The 25,039-nt window shown below is 34.0% G+C and overlaps 1 protein-coding gene across 1 annotated transcript in view; it reads left to right on the top strand.

Annotated features, from left to right (window-relative positions):
• Window positions 1-23,325, top strand: part of LOC139692824 (chitin synthase chs-2-like) — a 30,055-nt gene extending 6,730 nt beyond the window's left edge. Inside the window, exons 3-22 of the mRNA XM_071591122.1 lie at window positions 1,399-1,692; window positions 2,504-2,830; window positions 3,830-4,047; window positions 5,590-5,719; window positions 7,220-7,422; window positions 7,671-7,859; window positions 9,325-9,580; window positions 10,272-10,534; window positions 12,173-12,383; window positions 14,978-15,172; window positions 15,874-16,100; window positions 17,039-17,206; window positions 17,345-17,653; window positions 19,166-19,413; window positions 19,570-19,724; window positions 19,819-19,979; window positions 20,212-20,385; window positions 20,690-20,863; window positions 21,073-21,337; window positions 23,126-23,325. Coding sequence (XP_071447223.1) covers window positions 1,399-1,692; window positions 2,504-2,830; window positions 3,830-4,047; window positions 5,590-5,719; window positions 7,220-7,422; window positions 7,671-7,859; window positions 9,325-9,580; window positions 10,272-10,534; window positions 12,173-12,383; window positions 14,978-15,172; window positions 15,874-16,100; window positions 17,039-17,206; window positions 17,345-17,653; window positions 19,166-19,413; window positions 19,570-19,724; window positions 19,819-19,979; window positions 20,212-20,385; window positions 20,690-20,863; window positions 21,073-21,337; window positions 23,126-23,325 — 4,367 coding nt within the window. The remainder of the gene's footprint in view (window positions 1-1,398; window positions 1,693-2,503; window positions 2,831-3,829; window positions 4,048-5,589; window positions 5,720-7,219; window positions 7,423-7,670; window positions 7,860-9,324; window positions 9,581-10,271; window positions 10,535-12,172; window positions 12,384-14,977; window positions 15,173-15,873; window positions 16,101-17,038; window positions 17,207-17,344; window positions 17,654-19,165; window positions 19,414-19,569; window positions 19,725-19,818; window positions 19,980-20,211; window positions 20,386-20,689; window positions 20,864-21,072; window positions 21,338-23,125) is intronic.
• The last annotated feature ends 1,714 nt before the right edge of the window (window positions 23,326-25,039 follow it).

Below are 25,039 nucleotides of genomic sequence, written 5' to 3' on the forward strand. Positions count from 1 at the left end.
CTTAAACTTTTTGAGTGCCTTAAATTGAACTTCGTTCATTTGTTAAAATATTATACCTTATAATGTAAAGCTACAAATACCTGGAGAACTATTTTCCCATTTAAGAAAGAAAAAAAATAGTATTTTTTTCAGCGGACATGCAAGCCCTACAGTACTTGCTGTATAGCAGTATCTTCATATATATCTTTACCCTCTGACTCTGATGTAGATTTATTATTTTACACACTCTCATATACACAGGGTCTGGCCCAAAAATAAGTAGAATAATTTTTTCCCGCCGATACGGACGCCTGGAGTGTGGCGATTTGTGACAGGAAAGGTGGAGGGAGATCTTGGAAAGGCAGCGTGACCGGCTTCAGTTGGCTTTTGGGCAATTACAGTATGCTGATCGCTGCTAGACTGGACCCCTTCTCGAGGGTTGCGTTTCGAATTCACGATGCCACGCTCCTAGGAGCAACTATATGCGATGAAAGTTTGTGTGAAGCTCGGAAATTCGGGTTAGGGAGATGAAGCGATGTCCCAAGGAATGATTTTCCGCTGGCAGAAGATGTTCCGGGTGGGTAGAGAGCAGGTGGACGAAGAGGAATACCCTGGACGTCCATCAACGACACAGAGCGACGAATTTGTGCTTGTATGAGAGGCATTCTCAGTTTCGATCGACGTCTTGTGTGTCAGAATGTTAGCAGAAGGGTGCAATATTCCGAAAACCACAGTGAATCGTATTCTTACAGAAGATTTAGTCATGAGAAAGGTGTGTGCCTAGATGATCTCCAAGGTGCCGACGGAATATTATAAGGCTGCTCGTCTGACGCCAGAGATTACATAGCTTGGTACCTTTTGCAGGCTCCCTAGTGTAAATAATGAAACTAACTTAGTAATTTTATGAAATTTATTTTGTATCAACCTTGAAATGAAATTTAGTGAAAGGTGTTCATCCATAGTTTCACTTATTGATCGATTGAATCCGGAACCCTTCAGGGCTAAAATACTCTACCCACTAGGCTACCATCTTACCCCAAAAGTTTGATTTTTAAGATTAAAAAATTTTGATGAATTATGTCTACCCAAGAAGGTTCTCTATATAATTTTGAACTCACTTGTTCATTTTCAAAAGGAAAATTTTCAATTTTTCCTGAAATATATTTTCTTCATATTTAAAAGTTGCCATGCTGCCAAAATCACCCCTGTTTTAAAGTATACCTGTATGTTTAATCTGCAACTCCCATATTTGATCTATTTTATCTTTTACCTAATCAAAAAAACATCAATTTCCTGGTTATTAGTAATTCATATTAATACTAATCAGATTATTAGCTTTTTTGGATAGTTCCCTGTACATAAAGCCATAGAGTTTTTTTCTAAATATGACTAATGGTAATGTTATTATCAATTATCTAGGTATTGATAAGCACTTCACTTCTCAAGTACCTGAGGTGGAGAAAATGGCATGGAGATGGTGCATCATGATTGCATTTGCTATTCCAGAGCTGGGTAAAACCATTAGATCTGTTAGAATCTGCCTCTTTAAATCTTGGGAACTGCCAACTATGGTGGCATTCTTATCAGTCACTTTAGCAGAGACATTAAATGCTATTGGATGCTCCCTTCTTCTTTTCTTTGTCCTTCCCAATCTGGATGTGATTCGTGGAGCAATGCTTTCAAACTGTGTATGCCTCATTCCGGGTATATTGGGTAAGTTTCAAATTCATTTGTTTCCTACAGTTAATTTAAATTCTTGATACAAGTCCATATCATCTGAAATGCAAGACAGACATTGCATAGAATTGGCTTTTAGAAGCCAATACCTTCTTACAGATGAGTTCTAGGAATGAAATTCAATCAGAGATAACTGAGCTACCACATTTATGTGATTCCAAGAAAGGATTTATAATACTTAGGAAGAATTATAATTTCAAACTAAAATGTGAAGAAAAATGTAAGAGTTCTATTCAATTCTAGCATTGTTAAATCATGGGTTAAATTTAAAATAAGCTTTTGCAATAATATCAAGGCAAATAAATATAAATATATGTGTATATTTATATATATATATATATATATATATATATATATATATATATATATATATGTGTGTGTGTGTGTGTGTGTGTTTGTGTGTGTGTGTGTGTGTGTGTGTGTGTATATATATATATATATATATATATATATATATGTATATATATATATATATATATACATTTTTCTGATAATGACGGTCATGCCGTCGAAACGTCAACTGTACATATGTGAGTGTCCTTTCTTTGTTTTCCTATGTTTTAAAAATCTAAATCTGAGTTTATATATATATATATATGTCCTTGTCTTGTCCTGATGGCCACTTCCCATGAGATTTATGCATAGGTATATATATTTTTTATCCATTATTTTTCAGAATGTGAAACACATTCAGAAAAAGATTAATTCCAGTTAACTAATCTAAGCAATATGCATGTTCTTTGACATAAGCACTTGACACTTCCAATACTCAACTGTTTTTTTTAAGGTTTACTAACCTGGTCAAAAGCAAGTCAGAAGGAAACTGAGGATGTTAACAAGCAAAGTGAATATGTTCAAGCCAATCAGAAGCTCAATGAGTTAATGGATGAGAAAACAAGTGTGATTTCCTGGGAAAAAATTAGAAAAATTCCTACAAAAACTTGGTGTATTTATGGAGCTTATGTCTTTTCAATCACATCTCAAATTATTGGATGTTTCCTTTGGCCAATAACTGATGGAAACCTTAAATGGCAGCTGTGGAGTACACCATTTGCTTTAATCTTCATCTCTGCTTGCTGGTGGGAGAATTATGTCTCCAAATATTCTCGGTTTGGTGAGATGAAACAATTTGATATCTCTACATTTTCCTCTTCAACTAGAATTTAAAAATGACTAAAATTATAAAAAATAACTTTAAATTTACCCATAAGTACAACTATAAGGCTTAATGTAAAGTTTTAATGAATTATTCACTTTCAACTGAAATTCTAATTCTGATAAAGCGTAGTTTTGTATTACAGTTTAGTAAAGTAAGTTAGAGAAGAAATCATTAGAATATCATAATGTATGCAAAACAAAAAACAGCATGAATGATGGATGTCCCCAGGCATCATTCATTTTAGAATTTATTCTGATTTCTTTTTGTTAAAATAAAAACAATTAAGAAACCTACCTCCTTATTATGCAATTGGCATATGATACAAAAGTTCAGAGAAAAAATAAATGACTACATAAAAAATTCTATAATGAATGAAGAAAGCTTCTAGAAATTCTAGAAAGCTTCAGAGAAAAACTAAGTTTAAAATCCTACACGCTTAGGTTATCCAGGAGAAGACAATAAAATTTGAACATCTTTGTAAACAAAACTCGAAACATATAATATCACAAACCTTCCTTTGATACTGCTATGATGCTAAAATTATACCTACTCATGTGTGTGGCATATGGGCTGAATGAAATGAAAAAACAGAGTTTGAAGTCATCTCTGGCAAATGTCCTCTTATTTATAGTAATACCATTTGAATACAGATTTTGCTCCTCAATACTGTATCTGAATTCTATTGAATTTGGTTCAATAGTATGAATTTTAATGGAAAAAACCCTTGCTTAAATAATTTGAAATATGTTACCCAAAAAAATGTCATTGAGTATTCAGAAAAAAATAACGAAGCAAACATTCCCGCTGAAGTAGCAGTAAAAATACCTGTTTGGGTCAGCTGTAAAAACATCCTGTAGAAACTTAGTAATGTAAATATTTTCCATAATAGGTACATGATAACTAGTTTTATCAAATCAATGAAACCTCTCCAAAATTCTTTTTCTTTAATTGCAGCCATTATTAGACAAATGTGCAAAATGAAAGATGAACTCAGGACTACTCGTTACTTTATATATTCGCTTGTCTCCATTTGGAAGATTGGAATTTTTTTCGCTATGAGCATTCTTATAATGCACACTGATGGTGTGTATGTGCCAGATTTGTTCAGTAAAGCTGCTTTGGGGTTTTCATCTCACAGTGTCATGGTAACTGAGGTAAGAGAAGAGTATAAAATACATGAATAAATAGTTTGCTTCCATTATCCAATGTGGGTAATAAATAACTTTTAAGTAATTTATTTCATGATTCATAATTATTTATTTCAAATTCTGAAATATGTGATAACAACTAAGTACACCAGAACAACCATAAAGAGGAAATGAAAAGTGAGTCAATAAATTAAACTCTAATGATTCCCACTTCATAATATCAAGATTTTTTTAAATCATGACTGCCAACAATGAGCCAAAGTAAAAAATATTGACCAGAAATGTTGGCATTTAATGGCTGGTAGAAAAAGGACAACACATTGTGTTGGTTACTCAACTTAATTGCCAAGAAGAAGGATTTCTCTCTATTCCATTTCTCAACAGAGAGAGAAATAAATTGCCTAAAAAAATATCAGGAACCCAACAATCACAATATTGAATCCCATCACCTACTTAACACCTCTCAGTTATTCAAGAAATATTCAGTTTCATGCCCATTTAAGGAACATAAACTTCTTTCAAAGATGGGGAAGGGAGAACAAATGAAAAATCATCCCTAGCATTCAATAAAAATGTACATTGCCGAAACTCTTTTATAAAAAATATTTGGCCTTCATTCGCAAACTCCTAGACTCCCTTGCCAATTCTTTAAGCCTTGGATCCACTTAAAGTCTTAGTTAAGAGATCTCCAACAGTTTCATTACATTTAACTTATTGGAATGAAACTTCTCCCTTCTCCATTAGCTCTCAATTATAACAGTACCTGACTTTCGTTTACATGTATGTGTATATCTCACAGAACATTTGATTCATTAAGACAAATGACGATGGTGCTACTCACCCAGATGTCTTGAAATAAAGCTCCAAGACAACTTTTTCTTCTGTAATGACGTGAGTTTCAACATAATAATTTCAAATTTCTCCAAAGGGAGGCCAGTATGGCATATTCATACTCATTGCCAGTCAGTAAATTCCACATTGTTTTTCTTCAATGCTTGATTCAGATTATCTAGTTTATTGTAGTACTCCTGTACAGTCATTTCAAATGCCTTCTCTATGCAATAGCTCTCTCAACAAGCATCATGAATGGTTATTGTTTAGGTAACCTATCAAGTTTACTCTATACTTCTAGTGTATTCTCCTAATCCTAAATATATGATAATGAGATCATGTTGCCACTAACTAATCTCAGAGAGAAGGACAGAGCTGTGAGGTAAATCTTGTTGGTCCTTTCGTTGTTTCTGAACACAATGGTTGCACATTTGACACATCTTCATACCCTGTGATGGCTTTATAAGGCTCCTTGAGAAGCATTTCAGATTTAACGGGTCACTTAAGAATTATGATTTGTCATATGAATTAGACATGGAACTTCTTCCTTTAAGAATGTTGCGCTTGTACAATGTGTGATCCATATAACATCATAAATCTATTTCAATTGGGAAAAAAATTATATTTAGATAGTTGTGTTTTTATTTTTAGCTGTTTGACCATAATATCATATTGTTTTAATCAATTAATTTGTATGATAATATATTGCAGGTTGCATCTATTTATAACTCAGACAATGGAAAGGTGCCTGACATATCAAATGCTGTGCCAGTTGGTAACAGTATTGAAATTCAAACATCACCCTCAGCATTATATTATGTTGTTGGTCTCCAAGTATTGTCAGCCTACTTATGCTATACCTTTGGTACGTCATTAAATCAGTAGAATATACAACTCATAATTTCACCAAATAGCCACAGAAATTTCTAGTACAAACATTCCAGTATTTACGACAAACTTCTTTGTCGTCTGTATTTATTCTTATGAACACTTCTTAAAAATGATCCCAAAAAAGTACATGCTTAAAAAGGGCATCCTTACTCACTACCATGTATCAGTGATGTGACTTTGTGTAATTATCGCGGAGTGTGATTTAATTGGTTGTTTGAGGCATGAAATAATGGAATTGATTCACTTTATAATGAAAAACTATAACTTTGTTACGCCGGAGTATTTTATTTAGACATGATCCATGTTTTAATGTTCAGTGTCATCATCAAGTGCATACACTTACAGCCGTTAATCTTTTTATATATTACACTTAGGTGGAGGGAGGGTGGAGGCATTGTTTGGAAGCGGGGCAGTGAGGGATTGCATAGTGAAGGGAGGGATAGAAAGTCGGAGGAGCAACCCCATAGGGAGCACTCTTGTCAAATGTTGAAAACATGTGGAAAGGGGGGGGGGTTAGCTGTATATTGACGATAATAGTAAGACCCTTTGCATACTTGAGAGATCAAAGGGAGAGGGTCGAGTAGAGGAGATGTGTATCTCATCTGACTCACAGGTGTTGGGGAGAGCGATGTATACAAAAATTCATTAAAAATATTCTCCTTGGAGCTTACACTATTTAAATTTTCCTACAGTCCTAAAAGGTCTCAGTCCTTTATTTTCCATTTTTATCGTTAATGTATACCTAAATCCCCCCTTATGTTCCTTCACCATAGCAAGAGTGCTCCATATGGAGGTGCTCCTTGCACTTTCTACCCTTCCCTTCACTACACAATCCCTCATTGACCCACCTCCAAACAATGTGTCCACGCCCCTCCTCTGCCCATTTACCTGATGTTAGCTGAGACAAATGATAGCTGAGGTTTTGCACACTTGTCTCAAGAATACAAGAGTTTCAGCAGAGCTGTTAAATACAATTGCTCAGTAACCATTGCAAAAGGCACGGCTGCTCTGCCTTCAATATCTTGAAAATGTTGTAAAGGGAGGAAATTATAAGGGGGATCATAGCTTTAAGATATTTCACTACGAAACTTCAAACTGTAGTTGTGCATTTCTGAAGTCACCCCATATGATAGTACCTACTATAGAAGGTAATATGCTACTGCATTCTATCTAAGTACATGTAGCAAAGCACATTGAAGCATTTCATAAATTGATATATAAGGGAAAAACCAGGCTGCATACCTGTACATATTTTTTGTTTTCTTCCAATCAATTTTCATAGCATGCAGTCATTTTTATTGGATTATAGAATTTAAAAAATGGGAACATCTGGTACCTAACTTTAAAGTAGGTCATATCTATAGGAATTATGTACTCTAAGATATGAGAGAGTTTAAAATGACTTTATTTCTTATTAGTCCATGCAAACATTTTTATCTAACCGTTGTATATGTAACTTCTCTTTTCAAATTAGGAAAATTTGCCTGCAAAATATGCATCCAACCCTTCAGTTTTGCATTCTCTTTGAATCTTACTGTTCCTGTCACAATTACCTTGCTGATTGCTTTCTGTTCAGAGCATGCTGAAAATGCTTGTGCCTTCTATGGAATAATTCCAAATCATCTATTCTTTAATTCCCCTTCAATGTTTATGCTGACTGAATTCCTCTCTAAACAGGTAAGAACGGAGATGCAGTACCCATGATATTTTAAGACATACATTAATTGCCACATTTTTTGTAGCCAAATGTAATATTTCATTATAATATTGTATATTCCATTTCGTTTTATAAACTAATGTTGCAACACTAATAAAAGCATTATTTTATTAATGTGCATGCTAATACATATCTAAAAACATTTACAATAAGAGAAATATTGTTCTTAGAGCTAATAATACTAAAAATCATTTCATATTTATTACAGCAAGCATGGCTATGGTTGCTATGGCTGCTTTCTCAAGCTTGGATAACTTTACATATATGGTCACCAAAATGTGACCGAGTAGCACCAACAGATAGACTGTTTGTCAGTCCATTATACTCAGCAGTTGTGACAGATCAATCACTGGCTCTTAACCGTAGACAGGATGATGAGCCTGATATATTATATGAGGTTAGTTTTAAAGTTGTTGCTAAGTACATATGACTTGTTAATCTTATTTATCAATGTTCATTGGTCTATTTGTGGTAAAGATTGAATTATTTTGAAATATATGGTTACGACATTAATAGTAGGAGCCATTATAATAAACCATGGTTGTGAAAATATACACTCACCATACAGCTTCCATTTCAAACAAAACTTTATTTTGGACTAAACAGTGAGTTCAGGAACTGTTCTTGATCATGACTAGTTTGGTTCAAGGTTGGTATCAATAGAACTTCAGGTGACAGAATTTTCTTGAATGGACTATGTAAACATGTTTAGCTGGCTGGAACCCATGCACTCACATTTGGCTATTTCTGTGCCTTTTCAACTACAGTGGGGCAGACTGCTAAGTGATAATGAAGTAGGTTAATATTCCATCTCATGCTATGTGATTGTTCATAGATATACCAGATGCATGAACTTCTTCTTTAGAAGTGCATAATTTTCAAGTATGTTACCCATGATGAGGAATGTGTATACATATTTGAAAACTATTATATTGAATGCCTATTATGCCTTGAATGGTAACTTTACTTAAATACCTAAAATGAAAATGATCTTAGAGTACCCTTGGCTCACAATGAATATCAATGGCCATTTGAGTTGAGGGTTGTCTGAAGTAGGGAGAAACTGTCATAACCCATTACGGGAAATTAAAAAATTGATGTGAGTACAACACTGATGAAATAGGTCTTTCATCAACTTCCTTTGTGCTCACACTCTTCTAGAAAGGGGATATTAAAACCATTGAAACACTATAGATAATAACCTGTGGCCTCACCATCAGTATGTCCAGATGAACTTGTCAAAATATACCCTTACAGTCATCAGATTGATTAACTCCCAAAACTTTCTAAGCATTTTTTATATGCCTATGTATATTTGGCAGCATTTCTATGTTCTACTCTAATATACCTTTCCTGATTACTTAAGGTTTATCCACATAATTATGCATTATTCAGATGTGCTTGCATATCTTTGTGTTTTGAATTTTGGCTGTTAAGTACACAAAATTGAGAGCCACAGCTAACTGATAAAAATAGATCACAAACATTCATTATGAAATAAAGCATTATACTGGTACCTCCTGAGGATTTATTACCCAAGAATGCTTATGATTTAAAATTGCCTAATCCAAATGAATTTTATTGTTAAAATGTGTCTAATAGCTGATGATAAATGAAAAAGAGAGAAAGAAAAAATATACACTTATAATATGTATATAAGGTCAAGGAAATATTTTTGGACTCATGATCTGCTTGATCCTGCCTTACCCACCTCTCCTGTGTTCATCTTTTATAATAATAATAATACTTTATTCATTTCGAAATATGAATCTAATCTAATTGAATAAATTCTATGGTATTACTATTTATCTATATTATTATATATGTTTTCATGTAAAATATTTTTACTACCTATGGCATAGGAATTGGAGGAGTATTTGAGTCGGGAAGAAATGACTCAGAATACAGCTGCTCAAAGTCAGCCCACCGATTCCAGCAATATTAAATCATCAGACCGAATCACAAGAATATATGCATGTGCTACAATGTGGCATGAAACACGAGAAGAAATGATTGAAATGTTAAAATCCATATTGTATCTTGATTCTGACCAAAGTGCTCGACAAAAAGCTCAACAATATTTTCGCATTGTTGATCCTGATTATTATAAGTTAGAAGGTTAGTTCAGTTATATTTCTTCGTGTTGATAAAATACCTATTGGTTCCTAATGATGCTATCAAAAGCAGAATAAGAGAATGAAAAACACTGTTTCTCAGGGCCTACTGCCTCTTGGAAAACTCTCCATTGGTAGCCTGCTGCTTTTTCCTTTGGGGGACTTAAAAAAAAATCATATGTTTAAAGCTTTGATCTTCTAATTGAAGAATGTTTAATTTTTGCATTAGTGCAATGCCAATGAAGGCCTTAATCTGGTCCAGAGTATTGTGGAATACAATTGATAACTCGATAATTTCCACTCACCTCTATTTCAGTAGATAAAGGTTACATGATTTTATCAGTGTCTTCTGATCTAATACTCATCACATCTTCAACAATTCATGTCCTGACATTTATGTAAAAAAGCATGGCAAATTTAATTGAGAATAAATCCATCAAACCCCCACACAATTAAAGTTATGATTTGCTACTGTAGAGGGTGAAAGATATTTCATGCATCAAGAGATAATGCACAGTATTTTCTGAATGGATATCAGATTTTTGAAAGGCTATCCCTGCACACTTCACTGCAGAAGCAGCATTTAATTAGAGAAAGAACCCTGGCATTAGACCTCACTTTACAATTCACATAATGTAAATTCTGCCTATGGTTGCATATTACTTAACACTCATGTCTGTTTTCTCCTTTTATAGTAAATATATTTTTTGATGATGCCTTTGAGCTGACTGATGATGATGAGGAGGAAAAAATTGTGAATTCTTTCGTTCAGTTGCTTGTTCCAACAATCGATGAAGCAGCTGCTGAAGTCCATGGTACAAACATTAAAATAAGGGCTCCAAAGAAATTCCCTACTCCATATGGTGGACGTCTTGTATGGACTTTGCCTGGGAAAAACAAACTAATAGCTCACCTCAAGGATAAAACAAAAATAAGGCAAAAAAAGAGATGGAGTCAGGTATGTATGTACTACTTGATTTAGATACTGTAGTGTGTGTACCTGTAGTCAATAGCATCTCCATCAATTGAGCTTTTTTTACATGAATATGCATGGCAAACTAAAAATTAAGCAAAACTGAATTTTTGATGCTTCATACCTGACATTGGCTTGCAGGAGATCACATAAAAGTTGCTTTAATATCTCTCTTTAATCACAATATTTGAAAAAACCACTACCTCTCAAAATCTCTGTCAATATATCTTTTCTCTCATCTTTGAATCTTCTTCAACAGCTTTTCTTCTTTCACCTATGGGTCTCAGTCATCAATGTGCTGTCTTTTTTTTAGTTATAACTTTGCTGATGCAACGTTATTCTTCCACTAAGGTCTTTATTAATGTGCACTTTTCTCCTAATTCATGAATCTGCTCTAATTTATGCAATTAAATTTTTATGCTTGGCCTATCCTTCCTATTTCTTGCAAAATGCTTAATTTTTTATTTTATATTTATTTCCCTTCCATTTATGTCACTGAGTCTTTAATATGTTCAACAAGGAGAACCATCTTTTGGCAGGTTTACTGACTGACCTAAAAATGAATATCCAAACAACTTGATCTGATTCACAAAAAACCAACTCCCCTTCCTTTTTGCCCTTTCTCCACCCCATGTCCAACATTCCTTTCCATTAATTTCTCGCTGTTAAAATAGACTCAAGCATTCTTTGCCTCTTTCTAAACTGAAACTGGTCACTACCATAGACAATAGGTTTTTTTTACTGCTCTCCAATTATCTAGTAATAATTTTGAATATTAGGTACCTTTACTAAAAGAAAAAATTAAAGTATAGCCTTCATAGTTTACTCTATTCAAAGGCATATTATACTGCATACTCTACTGTATGTACATGATAGGAATTAAAATTGAGCCAAAAAAAACTCCTTTATAAACTCCTGACTCACAAATCTCATGACAAAACACTTCTTCAATTTTCCTTAAATCTTGGCTACATTTGTGTTACTACCTCTATTTCAATCATCCTGTTTACCTGGATAGCATTTTTTGAACTCCCCATCTAGTATTTCTATCCTGAGCTATCATAAAATCATTCAATTTAACTAGTCTCTGATTGTGGTTGAACCAATGACAATTGCTTGTACTTCATACTATTTGCGCAATGCTCTTTGGTACTTAGTGTACTCAAGAACCCTTCAAACCCTTATAGCAAATATTAACGCCAGACATCTCAGCACTGTTTATTTACATACTATCGGCATATTCACAATGTGTTATGCAAATTGTATTCAAATGCACAATTACTTTGAGAAAATTATAACGTTATTTTTAAATCCAATGACTTAATAGATAACATTTTCTTCATGCTAATATCACCATTTTTAGCTTGTTAATATGTTTATTCCAGTTATATCTTGGGTAATTGGTATTACAAGATGTCTGATACATTTCACTTGCTCAATTTTAATGCAAACTGAACTTACTTTTTTATGATAAAAAGAGTGCATTCAAAATTAATGCTGACTGTTTCACTAGATGTATTTTTTATTTAAAAAGTGTAGATATTGTTTTTATGCTTAATACCATATTGTTCTTGTTGAATCAAAACTTGAGTTTTAAAATTATTTGGGTATTTTGACTTCTAGGTCATGTATATGTACTTCCTCCTTGGCTATCGCTTAATGGAACTTCCTATACATAAGTGTCGTAAACAAGTACGAGCAGAGAACACTTATGTCCTTGCTTTGGATGGTGACATTGACTTCAAGCCAAAATCAGTACAACTACTTGTTGATTTGATGAAAAAGAATCCAAAACTAGGAGCTGCTTGTGGCAGAATCCATCCAGTTGGCTCAGGTTGGAAATGTGCTATAAAATTGAAATTTCTTACAAAAAGGTTCCCATTTATTCAAGCCTTGGCCTAAATCCATTGCAAAGGGTGAGATATTCCAGTGTAAGAAATAATTGACCATTAAGGGTCCAATTGAATTTGGAAGAAAAACCTACTCAGAATCAGTTTCACCCAAGTGATTTAAAAATCAATGGCCATTTCCTCAAATGACACCATTCATTCAGATTTTGTAAATGAAAATCAGCCACCATCTTATATATTTAAATATTTTTCTATAAAAATCAAGATCAATAATATCCATTCTTTAAATAACTGAAAAAAATATATGTAAGGAGGGGGGTTTGAAAGCTCCAGTGAGATAACCAAGAGAATGAAATTCAGGATAAATGAGTCAAAAAAGAAAGCAGTTGTGTATGATCAGGAGAATGAATAGGATACATTTTACTATTTTATGAGTAGCATGCATCATGATTGCATGGTAAGAGTGAACAGCAAAATATGGGACTAGATGGTTGATTTATAATACTTTCATAGCTTGCTTGTGAAAGATGATCGGCTAGATGAAAAGAAAGAAGGGTGTATGAATACCAGGAAAGAAGTTATTTATAGCATTTGGAGTGTATCAAAAAGTGAATAATAGTAATACTCTATTCATTTTGAAAAATAGTACAACCATATTAAATATCGTCAATATAAATATTACTTAATATATAAACATAGGTTCTTAAATGTGATGAAGATTGTCACAAAAGAGTTCATCCAATGAGTAAAGTGGGTGAGCAAGTAACCAGGTATATACCCTATTCTTGAAACTCTGGATACAGTGCGATTTCAACTGAGTAGGCAGATAGTTATACAGTCGTATGCTCATATTGTGTAATATATTGTAAGTTGATGACAATCTACAATAAATAGTACTTAGATTTGGGGAATAGGGAATGTATGTCTTAGGCAGCAAATATGGAAGCGTATTATAAAGCATTCTTCAACACATTATTTTGTGGAAGCGAAACTAGGGAAAACAGGCAAAAACATTAGCATTCAATGAACGTGGTATATGTGTATTATTTATGATAAAAATAGAAGGGTGAGGAATGAATAGGTTATGAAAGAGGGTAGGCTGTATACTCTGATTATAGACATGAATGAGTTAAATGCATTAAGCGGGCGAATGATTTTTACACTCTGAAATTGTTGCATTGAAATGCATTAAGCTAGTTTGGTCTTCATGTCTCGTCTAGTATTCATGTCTGAATATTTTTTTCTACTTCAGTCATTCTCTCTTTCCTTCCTAGCTATTCATTTCATTATAGATCTCCACTAGCGTATATCCTTTGAAATTTCAATTCCCAACCCCTAATTGGCCTATGCATCTAATCTCTGGGCCCAGTCAAGTCCTTCATTCTAGTCACTCATTACGAAGGGGTTTTCTTTTCCTTTAACTACTCTGGAGGGCTTCTTCCAGTTGTGAATATACATCTCCTATTTTCTCTTCTCTATGGCTGGTCATTGGTATGTAGACATGTGCTATATTTATGTCCATGGTCTCAATTTATATCTTCAACGCCAGGATTTTCAAGAATTCCAACCTATATCCTAAATATGAGAAAAGTATAAATATTTTAAGAGAAAAGGGAAGGAAGTCATGGTTTAATGATACTAATGAGAATATTAGAAGTCTCAGAAATAGCAAAACATGTATTAAACAATGTATGAATATGACAGGAAGGATATGAGGATGCTTGGATATAAAAATGAAAGAAATTAGAAAAGAAGTTTCTAAATTGCAAAAAAAAGTGTCTATCATAACCTAAAATCAGGCTTATATAATTCCTCTTGGGTCTTCCACTGTATGAACATCTCCATTCCAGCCATTGTGGAGACTTTCACCAAGTGAAAGAGCAGAGGGGAATATTTACGTGCAATACACAGGGCAAACACTAGATCTTACTAAAACCAGGCTTTTTTAGAGGGTACCTTCCCTGAAAAATTGTGTGTGTACAAATAAATTACTTCAAGTAAGCACTGATTGAAATAACAATAAAAATATTATTTAATATTTTGCACATTGAGGAATGTATTAAACAGAAGGTCATTCTATCTCCAAGCAAAAGCTCGAGGTATACTTATTAAACTGAAAATCATACTCTTTTGAAAAAAAACTTCCTTTTTCCCTTTACTGAAAAGATATCTCATCTTCAGTTTACTGTGTATCAATTTGCAATATATTTTCCACCTTTCTATGGCTATGCCCTCAGCAGACCGAAATTCTTAATATACTAGGGGCAGTCAAATGAACACAGAACTCCCACCATAACACAGAATCCCCACAAAGGTGGCAACACAGTTGTAATGTATCGATACTGCCATTGCTGTGGTAGGAGAACTGCATAGTGACAACTCACAGGTGCACACAGTTGTTGGGTTATATCCTCGTTGGTGACGATTGTGAGGTTGATGCTATTGGGTTGGGTTTTCATTTGACTGCCCCTCACATTTAAAATGGCGCTGGAAAAAACAAACATGAAATATATATTAAAAATAAAATTACAGGTACTAAAACATAACATTTGTAATTTCTATTTGTTTCTTTTTATAGGACCAATGGTATGGTACCAGAAGTTTGAATATGCCGTTGGCCATTGGTTGCAGAAGGCTACAGAACACACAATTGGTACTGTACTTTGTAGTCCAGGCTGTTTTTCACTATTTCGTGCCACAGCTTTAATGGAAGTTATGCATCTCTATACTGCCAGGTCTTATGAAGCTAGGCATTATGTCCAGTATGACCAAGGTGAAGAAATATTTTATTGACCTATTAACTTATAAATTTAGTTATGGAATCATCAAAAGTTATCACACCTTTGCCATTTATAGTTTCGACTTTGTACTCCCATATCTCAAAAATTTGTTAGGAATTGACAAACTCTTTATTTTGGCATATATAAACTCATTAACGAATTTTAATATCTTGTTTGAGTGGTTTTATTTGTCCATGAACTCTTTTTATGAGCAACTGCACAATATGACCACTAAAAACTACTTTATAGAAAACTTAGACTGTCAAATTCATTTAAACTGAATTTTCATTATATACAGTGTAGGATGGGGTAAGTTACCAAGAGGGTGAATTTCATTTGTTTCTAATTATTCTGCCTGAAAGTTAGATGGCGTGGTTGGCCTGGAAGGATATTTGACTCTGTAACTGGAGACTTATTCCAAAATTCATTTTGTAGTTTGCAGTATGACTGACTTAGTGGTAAACCATATGTAGTACAAGAAAAAGAACTTGTCCCCAGGTGAGAGATGAAGTTATAATCAATCCCTCAACTCACGGGACCCTAAAGTGGCTTTGAAAGCACATCGCGTGGCTCTCTCTACCTCATGAAATGGCATATTTACCAGAACATTAGTTGATTAAAACCTCTTGGAGACCAGTGAGCAAATATATATATATATATATATATATATATATTCTCTGTTTCGTTTCAAAAGGTGAAGACCGGTGGCTCTGCACCTTACTTCTCCAAAAGGGGTATCATGTGGAATATTCAGCTGCAAGTGATGCATACACTCACTGCCCTGAGGGATTTAATGAATTTTACAATCAGAGACGAAGGTGGGTTCCATCTACTATGGCCAACATAATGGACTTACTGGGCAACTTCCAGAAAACTGTGAAACTGAATGATAACATTTCATCTCTCTACATTGGATATCAGGTATGCTGAAACAAAGCCAGAACCTTCAAACTTTTTGATTAGAATGAGCATTTGATTTGTCGTGTGAGTTAATGGCATGGGATAATTTAGACCTAGTCTTTTATATGTAATCTAGAGGTTTTATATAACCATAAAAATCTGAAGTCATCTTTGCTCTTACAAAAGAATAGTAATTGTTGAAATTCTAAGAACATGGCCAACTTATCAGAACCAAGTCTATTTAAGATCCTCTGCAAGCAGTTGTAAACATAATATAAAAATGTCCATACCACACACTGTAAAAAGTTGAATACTTTGAAGTTGTATCAGATTTATTTTACCTTAAAGATCCTTTATGATCAAATTAAAAGGAATTCTAAACTAGCTTGTTTGTATCTGGTTTTCAAAAATAGTCTCCAGATATATAAAGTATACTTGCACTTTTCTAGGTGTGAATTCACTGAATACGTGAATAAAAAATCCTTGAATTGGGTACTGACCATGGTGTCTGGGTTTGAGGACAATTACGTTTTTCACATTGAATAAAAATAAATGAATTAAATTAAAAGACATGTTAGCATGAAGCTGTTTCTAAATATCTAATAGGGAATCAGGATGGTTGGTGACTAATTTACTGCCTTCCCACCCTGGGGGTCCATGTTCGATTCCTAGAGAGGGAAGATATTTTTCAGTGGTATCCTGATCCCTCCCTACTTGAGGTGCTTTGTGGAGAGCACTTTGAGTGAGTGTGCTGTCCGTCGGATGGGACATTTTATAACAGACCCCTTGGCACCTTTTGTTAAGAGTAGGCTAATGCTGACACCGGATTTCTCTCCACCCTTCCTCCTTTCCCATCCATCCCCTATGCCACAAATGACCTTATCTGTTGGTCACCTCCCCTAAAAACACTACTACTTCTCAATATCTAATAGTGGTATTTATTTTTTTTAAATACACAGATGGTGCTAATGGCTGGGAGTATACTTGGACCAGGAACAATATTTTTGATGCTTGTTGGGGCTTTCAATGCTGCATTTAGAATTGACAATTACACAAGTTTATATTACAACCTTATACCAATTCTTGTGTACATGTTTGTGTGCTTTCTTTGCAAATCTGATGTGCAGGTATGTGTTAAGTGAATCATTTTGTTAGTATGTTATTGGGTATAAACATAGGAAAACAAGACAATAGAAAATTAAGTGTATTTTGATAATTTATTTCCAAACTAGGGCTATTTATGTTATCTGTACATTAATTTCCAGCTCTGGGTTGCACTACTAATCAGCACATTATATGGACTAGTGATGGTAGCTGTACTGGTTGGGATTATGATGCAAATAGCAGAAGATGGTCCACTGGCACCATCATCTCTCTTCTTGTTCACAGTAGCAGGAGAATTCATAATTACAGCTTTTCTGCACCCAAAGGAATTTTTTTGCCTTGTTCATGGAATCACCTATTACATCACTGTACCATCTATGTACCTACTCCTCATCATCTATTCCATCTTCAATTTGAACAATGTGAGCTGGGGGACTCGTGAAATTATTTCAAAGAAGAAAAGGCAAGAGGTAGGAAAAGTGTTAATTATTAATAAAGTTACCATTCAAAATAAAGCTACAGTTCAAGGTTGAATCCAGCGTTTAAGTTAAGGAGTGATTATGAGGTATCAACTAGCACTGCTCTGTTATACATTGTTATAAGTGCTTTCTACCACTTAGGCAGTCGATGATTTTTTATTGGGATATTTTTATTTTTTATATATTTTGACCACTTGATAAAAGGCCACCAAATTTCAATTATCTGAGAAAATATATCTCAGAAAAAATTGAAGAATCCATTCTTTAAAACTAGTTCATTCCAAAACTAAAATTTTCTCTACCCTACAGCCTTCATTCCTTTCTTTCTACAACAATTGACTAACTTACTTTATTCATTACTTCTGCATATTCTTTGACTCAGTGTTTTATTGTGTAGATAATTTGTGAAATATTTCAGAGATAAGAAAAATGAAAATGATCACCCACATAATTGTTTAAAAATGTCAAAAACTACAGTGTTTTAAGTTCCTCAGAATTAAATAATATTTTACAATTAGGATATTTGGGCTCTGCTAAAAAAGATGTCCACAATGGATGCATCATTAACTCTCAATCTCAACTCTTTCAATATCATAGCTCTTTGTATTAAAAAAATTACAATTTTATGAAGTGTAGATTCAGAGAACAATTCCAATTTTGAGAAATTGTTGACGCTATCAATATGAACTGTTATCTCCAACATATGATTCAGTTGAGCTTGCAGTTGCATTGTATGAATGTTAAGGAGTAGCCCTATGGCAGTATTTCTTTTAATGAAGCCATAAGTGTGCCTTTATAATGAGCTTTAAACATTGTCTCTACTAGAGTGGCTATTACAGGCTGTGCAAAGAGTAATCATTGGTAACTTTGTTTTTAAACAACAAGGAGTCAAATAGTTCATCTATCTAGGAGTCATCCCGAATAATGAAAATAAGATTTCTAATCAGACCCACCAAAGTGTGACAGCCAGCAATAAGAGCCTATTATACAACTATCCCTCTGATTAAATCGAACTTCTTACCAAGAGAAATAAAATCAAAAACATATAAGACCCTTGGGTAATGTGGTAATCCAGAGGTAGATCATTGGACTACTGACTGGAGGGCCCATGTTTGATTCCCAGGTATGCTTCTCTGGGCCTTCTTTCCCTCAGCGTCACCCAACCTGGTGATTTTTCGGGTACCAGCTCTTCCTGTGGAGCCATTGATGGCATAAGGAAATGGACTGGCCCCGCTACTCTGGTGGGTGACTTTCACACGCAGTCAGGTTTTGTATTAGGTGAACTCCTCTCTCATTATCAAACCAGTATTTGAGTTGATATCTGCAGTGGTGGTGGTGGTGGTGGATACAAGTATATTTTTATTTTGAAAATGATATTTTAGTTGCTCAAAGTATTGACGGAGACCTGTAGGGAAATATCTATTGTATATTTTCAGCAGTACCAAATTATTTGAAAATATAATATTTTCTTATTGGTGCCTCTTCTTGCATGTGTTGCTGAAGATGGAAGAGGAAAAAAAGAGAAAGGAAGAAGAAGCCAAGAAAAGTGGGAAAAAGAAGAGTTTGTTTGGTGTTTTTGGTTCTGCAACAGAAGGCAATGAGGCTGGTTCCATGGAAATATCACTGGCTGGCTTGTTCAAATGCATGATGTGCACACACAAAGACACTGCAAAAGAAGAAGAGAAAACTCAATTACTGCAAATATCAGAGTCTCTTGTGCAAATTAACAAACGTTTAGAAACCATAGAAAGGTACCTCGTTTTCAATTTAATAAGCCATATCCGGAATCTACTGTAACACTATATTTTGCCAACTACATATACATAGATACACTACATTGGCTGCAATTTCACATCTGTACATAATTATTTAAAAAGTGAAATGAATATTCTTCTTTATTATCTAAGAACATCAGGAATTCGCAGCTTCCCGTTAGGGAGGAGAACATCAGCTACTGGCAGCAACTTGGGGAATAATATGTATGCATCACCTGAAGGAGAGCAAGAGCTCCACCAAGACCAAATTCAGGTTTTTACGGCAACCAGAAATAGCATTTCACAGCGTAAGATTAATAAACCATTACATAGTTCATATCATTATACGTAGAGCTAACCATTCTATATGATAATTTGGTTACTAAAACCCTTCTATTTCAGACCCTAAAATTGAGAGAGATGATCTCATTAATCCATACTGGATTGAGGATCGACACCTAAAGAGTGGGGAAGTCAATTTCCTTACCAGGGGAGAGGAAGATTTTTGGAAAGATTTAATTGATAAATATTTGTATCCAATTGCAGAATCTCCAAAAGAAAAGGTATTCTACTTACACTTTTTCCCCGTCCAATACATTATTTATGTGAATTTCATGTTAATGAGGAACTCTAAGAGAGCTAAATCATAAATTTTGGATTATGAACTATGGAGGGAGATTTTATTATAAAATACCAATAAAACTACCCTTCTTGATAATAATCCACACCAAAAATGTCAAAGTACTCAGTTATTCCTGTATAAACATACTGAATTATAATTATTACCTTTCTCAGGAAAAAATTGCGCAGGATTTGAAGCAATTACGTGACAAATGTGTGTTTGCATTTTTTATGCTAAATGCCTTTTTTGTAGTCACAGTTTTCCTCCTTCAATTGCATCAAGACCTTCTCAATGTTAAATGGCCACTTGGAGTTAAAAATAACATAACGACCATTGAGGATGCACAAGTAGTAAGTAATATATGCAACTTTTTTATGATACTTAAATAATTTTTAAGATACATTATGGGTTCTATGTGGTTATGCCATTTTAAGCTAACTGAAATTTAAAGGGTTTTGATAGAAGGATGACATTGTTTTTCAAGCCAATTTTTCTCAATGCTGTGTATTAGTTTATGCGCCATAATACACATCAATTTAGTAACATACATTTACCTTAGAAAATAGTTTGATAATATTACATGTTCTTCTATTTACTAATGCTGAACAAATGCAATTCTATTTCTGGGTGCCTGGTTGAATCACAAAAAAGATTGAAATTCAAATCAGCAGAGAATATAAGAAACTTGAGCCAATTGGATTGGTATTTGTGCTGTTCTTTGGATTCATATTAATAGTGCAATTTATTGCAATGTGCATGCATCGCCTGGGAACATTTTCTCACCTACTGGCATCAACCCAATTAAACTTTTACCTCTGCAATACGGTAAGCACTAAACATTAGAACTGTTGACAATTTAATTCAAGTATTGCATTTTTCATATGTTATGAAGAAATAATTGTAGCAAACTGAAAATTCCTAAATGGAGTCATGTCCAAATAATATCTGCACGGAATTCACACATGAATAATTTCACTGTAATACATGCACTACTTCCCGGAAGATTAAGAAAACATTTTTGGCCTATTTTACAGATTGAAACTGCTGAGCAAGAGGCCATAACTTTACAAGAGGCTTTATCCATAACACGAGAGGCTCAAAAGTTACAAGGTGCAAATGATGAACATGAGGAAATTGATAAGGAAAGTAAAAAGAACAAAAAATATGGTCCTCGCAATGGAGGAAGAAAATCGACAGTCCTAATCATTGAAGATAACAGGAGTAAAGAGTCAAGACCAATTGATTCTCATGATGTGGCCTTCAGGAAACGTATTCAATCTATAAATCCAGTGCAGCCTCGTAAGAACATTTCTTCCACTCAATTAGCTATTTACTCTTAATTCTTCTCCTTTGTTAACAGGCAGCTGTACTTAGCCAATCATTAACTCAGTGTCTGCTGCCACAGTTGGCTAACTTCAGACCTATAAATTGTAATTCCAAATGAATTCAACAGGTATACGTAGATGTTGTGTAGCCACCCTGTGTTACATTATCCTTTGTGTTGAGATAATGGTACTCTCTCATTAAAAATTTTGAATGGCCTAAAAATCCAATTAGATCTGCAAATATTATCCATAACACAAAATGGATCTACAAAAAAAATGTTATTCATGAGGACAAGGCGGCTTCACATCAAAGGGCATAACTTGTTAAACATTATTGCAATAAAATTAAAAGTAATTCTACATAGCCTTTGGTATGGGTTGGGAATCATCACAGAAAAAGTTCACAGTACTATGTCAAAAGTGACGGAAAATTTTGAATGAATGGGTACACCCCATTAGAGCAGGGCTATGAATAAAAAATTGCAGAAAATATGCCAGAACTATGAGTTTAACAAACTTCTTTCACTTATGAACAATTGTTCATATCAACACTTAAATGTCACTAACCAACTGTCCCTCTAAAATGTTTCCTAACTTCCATTTGTGCTTGAACCTGAAGAGATAGCATGGTTTGAGTTATTTTAGTTATAATTACATTGGAGTATTCTTTGATATGAGTTCTCTCAATGCATATGTAGTTAGATATGTCTCAATGCATAGTGTAGATAATATTTTTTTGTTTTGTCTGACAACCATTAAATTCTGGATCATTGGTACTCATACTTGATGGGAATTCCATGTACTATGAGAGAATAGCCACATTAGATTAGTCACCATTAAATTGAAAAAAAATCCATTAAGTACGAAAATTGTACACTTGATTTTATTTTACAGTCAGAGTGAAAAAACTGAGATAGCATTTTGCATGAAAAACTGATCCTTTTATATGCCTACTTTTCGATTTTATAATTTAGCTATGTTGATTTTAGGTGCCTCAAAATTGGGCAGGAGCTTTTCAAACCGAAGTGCAACTTTAAATAGCTTAAAAACAGTGAAAAGTATTTTAAAAGATGAGAAAGAGCGACGTAAGTCATTATCCAGAGGTAAGTGTATTTGCATGTAGAACACTATTTGAAAGCTTACCTATCGTTTCGGTGATCATCTAAAGGTGGCTGCAGTCATCTTTAATTTTCACGAAAGACATAAAAGGTTTAAGTGCTTAACCTTCAATAGCTTAATTTTACATTATTCTTCCATCAGTTAGAAATAATGGCACAAGAACTACTGAATTTTGACCAATTTTCAATCAAGTCTTCAACAAATCTAAAAGGATCTTCATTTCTTTGATTACATTTAAAAAAAAAAATGGAAATTATGGGGATCAGGTTGGTGCAAAAGCTAGGCTACTGGCTTCCCACCCTGAGAGCCGGGGGTTCGAATCCTGGAGGTGATAGATCTGTTTCTGTGGTATCCTGATCCCCACTTGAGGTCCTTTGTGGAGAGTACTTTAAGTGAGTATGCCATCCGTCAGATGGGAAGTTGATCTGCAGACTCCTTGGCAACTTTCATTAAGAGTAGGCTAATGCTGACAATGGGTTTCTCTCCACCCTTCATCCTTTTCCGTCCATTCCTTATTGGAGAAATGACCTCAACTATCAGTCGCCTCTCCTAAAACTAATACTACTACTACAGAAATTATCTTTTGAACCAAATGCATGTAAAATGTAGGGTGCCTACTAAACTATATTCCTCTCTTTTGCAGGCTCAGTTACAACTCCATATGGTTCAGCAACATCATTGAGAACATCTTCATGTAAAATTTCTTTAAATGATGCCTCTCACTCTTCTGGTGAAAAAAATTCACTGGATTTACCAGTGGAAGCACCTCTAACTGCCAGGTCAATAAAAATTATGCCAGTTAAAGAAACATGTGAAGAAAATGAGTATGATACTGCAGTGTAAATTGACCACATCCAAGAAGTGAAGCCTAAAACCATGAAGTTCAGCCTACTTTATTGTTAATACATACTCAGTACAACTAATATGATTTCAAACAATTTCAATATAATTAGAAGATGACCACAATTAATCTCAATTAGTATCCTATTACCTGTAATTAGAACTCATAACTAAATATTTTTATAAAAAGAAATAAAAATAATAATTTATTATCCCGGTCATGAGTTTCATTTTGATTTTTTTTATGCAATTGAATCACCTTTGTATAACTTGCATGCTTTCATATAATCAAATTGAAATTACTTGAATGGTAATATTAATAATGCATTTATTTATCCGGAGATTTGGTGTCTATTCACACACACAAATATAGGACATGTCAGAATATAAACATCACAATTATAGAAAAAATATTATGTGTGTACATAAACATACAAATATACTACTATATTTATTATTATTTGATTAAGTTGGAATTGATGTGCAGTGATGATTCCAGAAATTCATTTACAGAATTGAACATATTATTTTTCAATAGGTTGAACAGCTTTTTCTTGAAACAGTTACTTTTCCATATTTAATTTTATGGGGAAATTTATGAAATAACCATAAGCCCATTGCTTTGAGCCCATGAGTGGAATTGTGTATTCTGTCAAATACCTGGTGTGGTCTATCGCAGGTCATTGTATAGTGACTATGGTTAATGCGTTAGACCTCTGCTAAAAAATATTGCCCTTTGCATGCAAGATGACGTTAAATATATATATGCAGGATATTGGTAGTAAACCAAGTCTTTTGAAAAGAGGGTTATATGGTGCATCAAAAGGTGCATTGCTCATGATATGTATAACTCTCTTTTGCAATTTGACAATTATAACCACATGGGGAGAGGAACCCCAAATGTACAGCATGTCTGATATTTCTTAAGTAGAAGCATAGGGAGCTTAACTTTCTAAGTAATTTGAAAATGTGTTTCTCCCAAGACATGTTTCTATGCAGGATAACTCCTAGGAATAGGGCTCTAGGGCACTGGATTTTGGGTAATTCTGCATCTACTGAGATTGCAGTGGAAATTTTGCTTTCTATTTGTGAAATAAATCAGGATTGACTCATTAAAATTGGGTTTTATGAAGATAAGAAGACACCATTCATTGAAAAGCTGTGCTACTTCAGCTGATTTTTCTGTCAAACTGTTGTCCACTGAAGAGGCTGACACAATAATATTTGTATCATTAGCGTACAATAATGGGTCTATTACCTTAATGGGCTTAAGCTTATCCGGTAGATCATTATTATAAAAGGAAAATAAAATAGGGCCAAGTCCAGATCCCTGGGGAACTTCCAGTGTTACTCCTCTACCAGAAGAAACAAATTCGAAGCCATTTCTTGAGAGCTCCATATGCTGATGCCATTCGCTTAGATATGATTCAATCCATTTATAAGATTTGCCTCTTATACCATGATGTTTCAGCTTCAGTGAAATCACAAAATAATCCTCAAGTCCCAGTTCTATTATCCAAATCTAAAAGTTTTTGATTTGCCATGTGATAAGTGACTGTTGTAGTGAACCTGTTTTTTCTAAATCTACATTGAGAACTAGGAAACGAACTCTACAGCCTTGTAAAATGGCAAATTAAAGGAGAACTCCCATAGCCATAATACTTTAGCAGCACTAGTCCTTTAAAAAAAAACTGAATTTGTTGTGATGGTTTGTGGC

The sequence above is a fragment of the Hetaerina americana genome, unplaced genomic scaffold (assembly GCF_022747635.1).
Source record: "Hetaerina americana unplaced genomic scaffold, ioHetAmer1.1.p SCAF_42, whole genome shotgun sequence".
Lineage (NCBI taxonomy): Eukaryota > Metazoa > Arthropoda > Insecta > Odonata > Calopterygidae > Hetaerina > Hetaerina americana.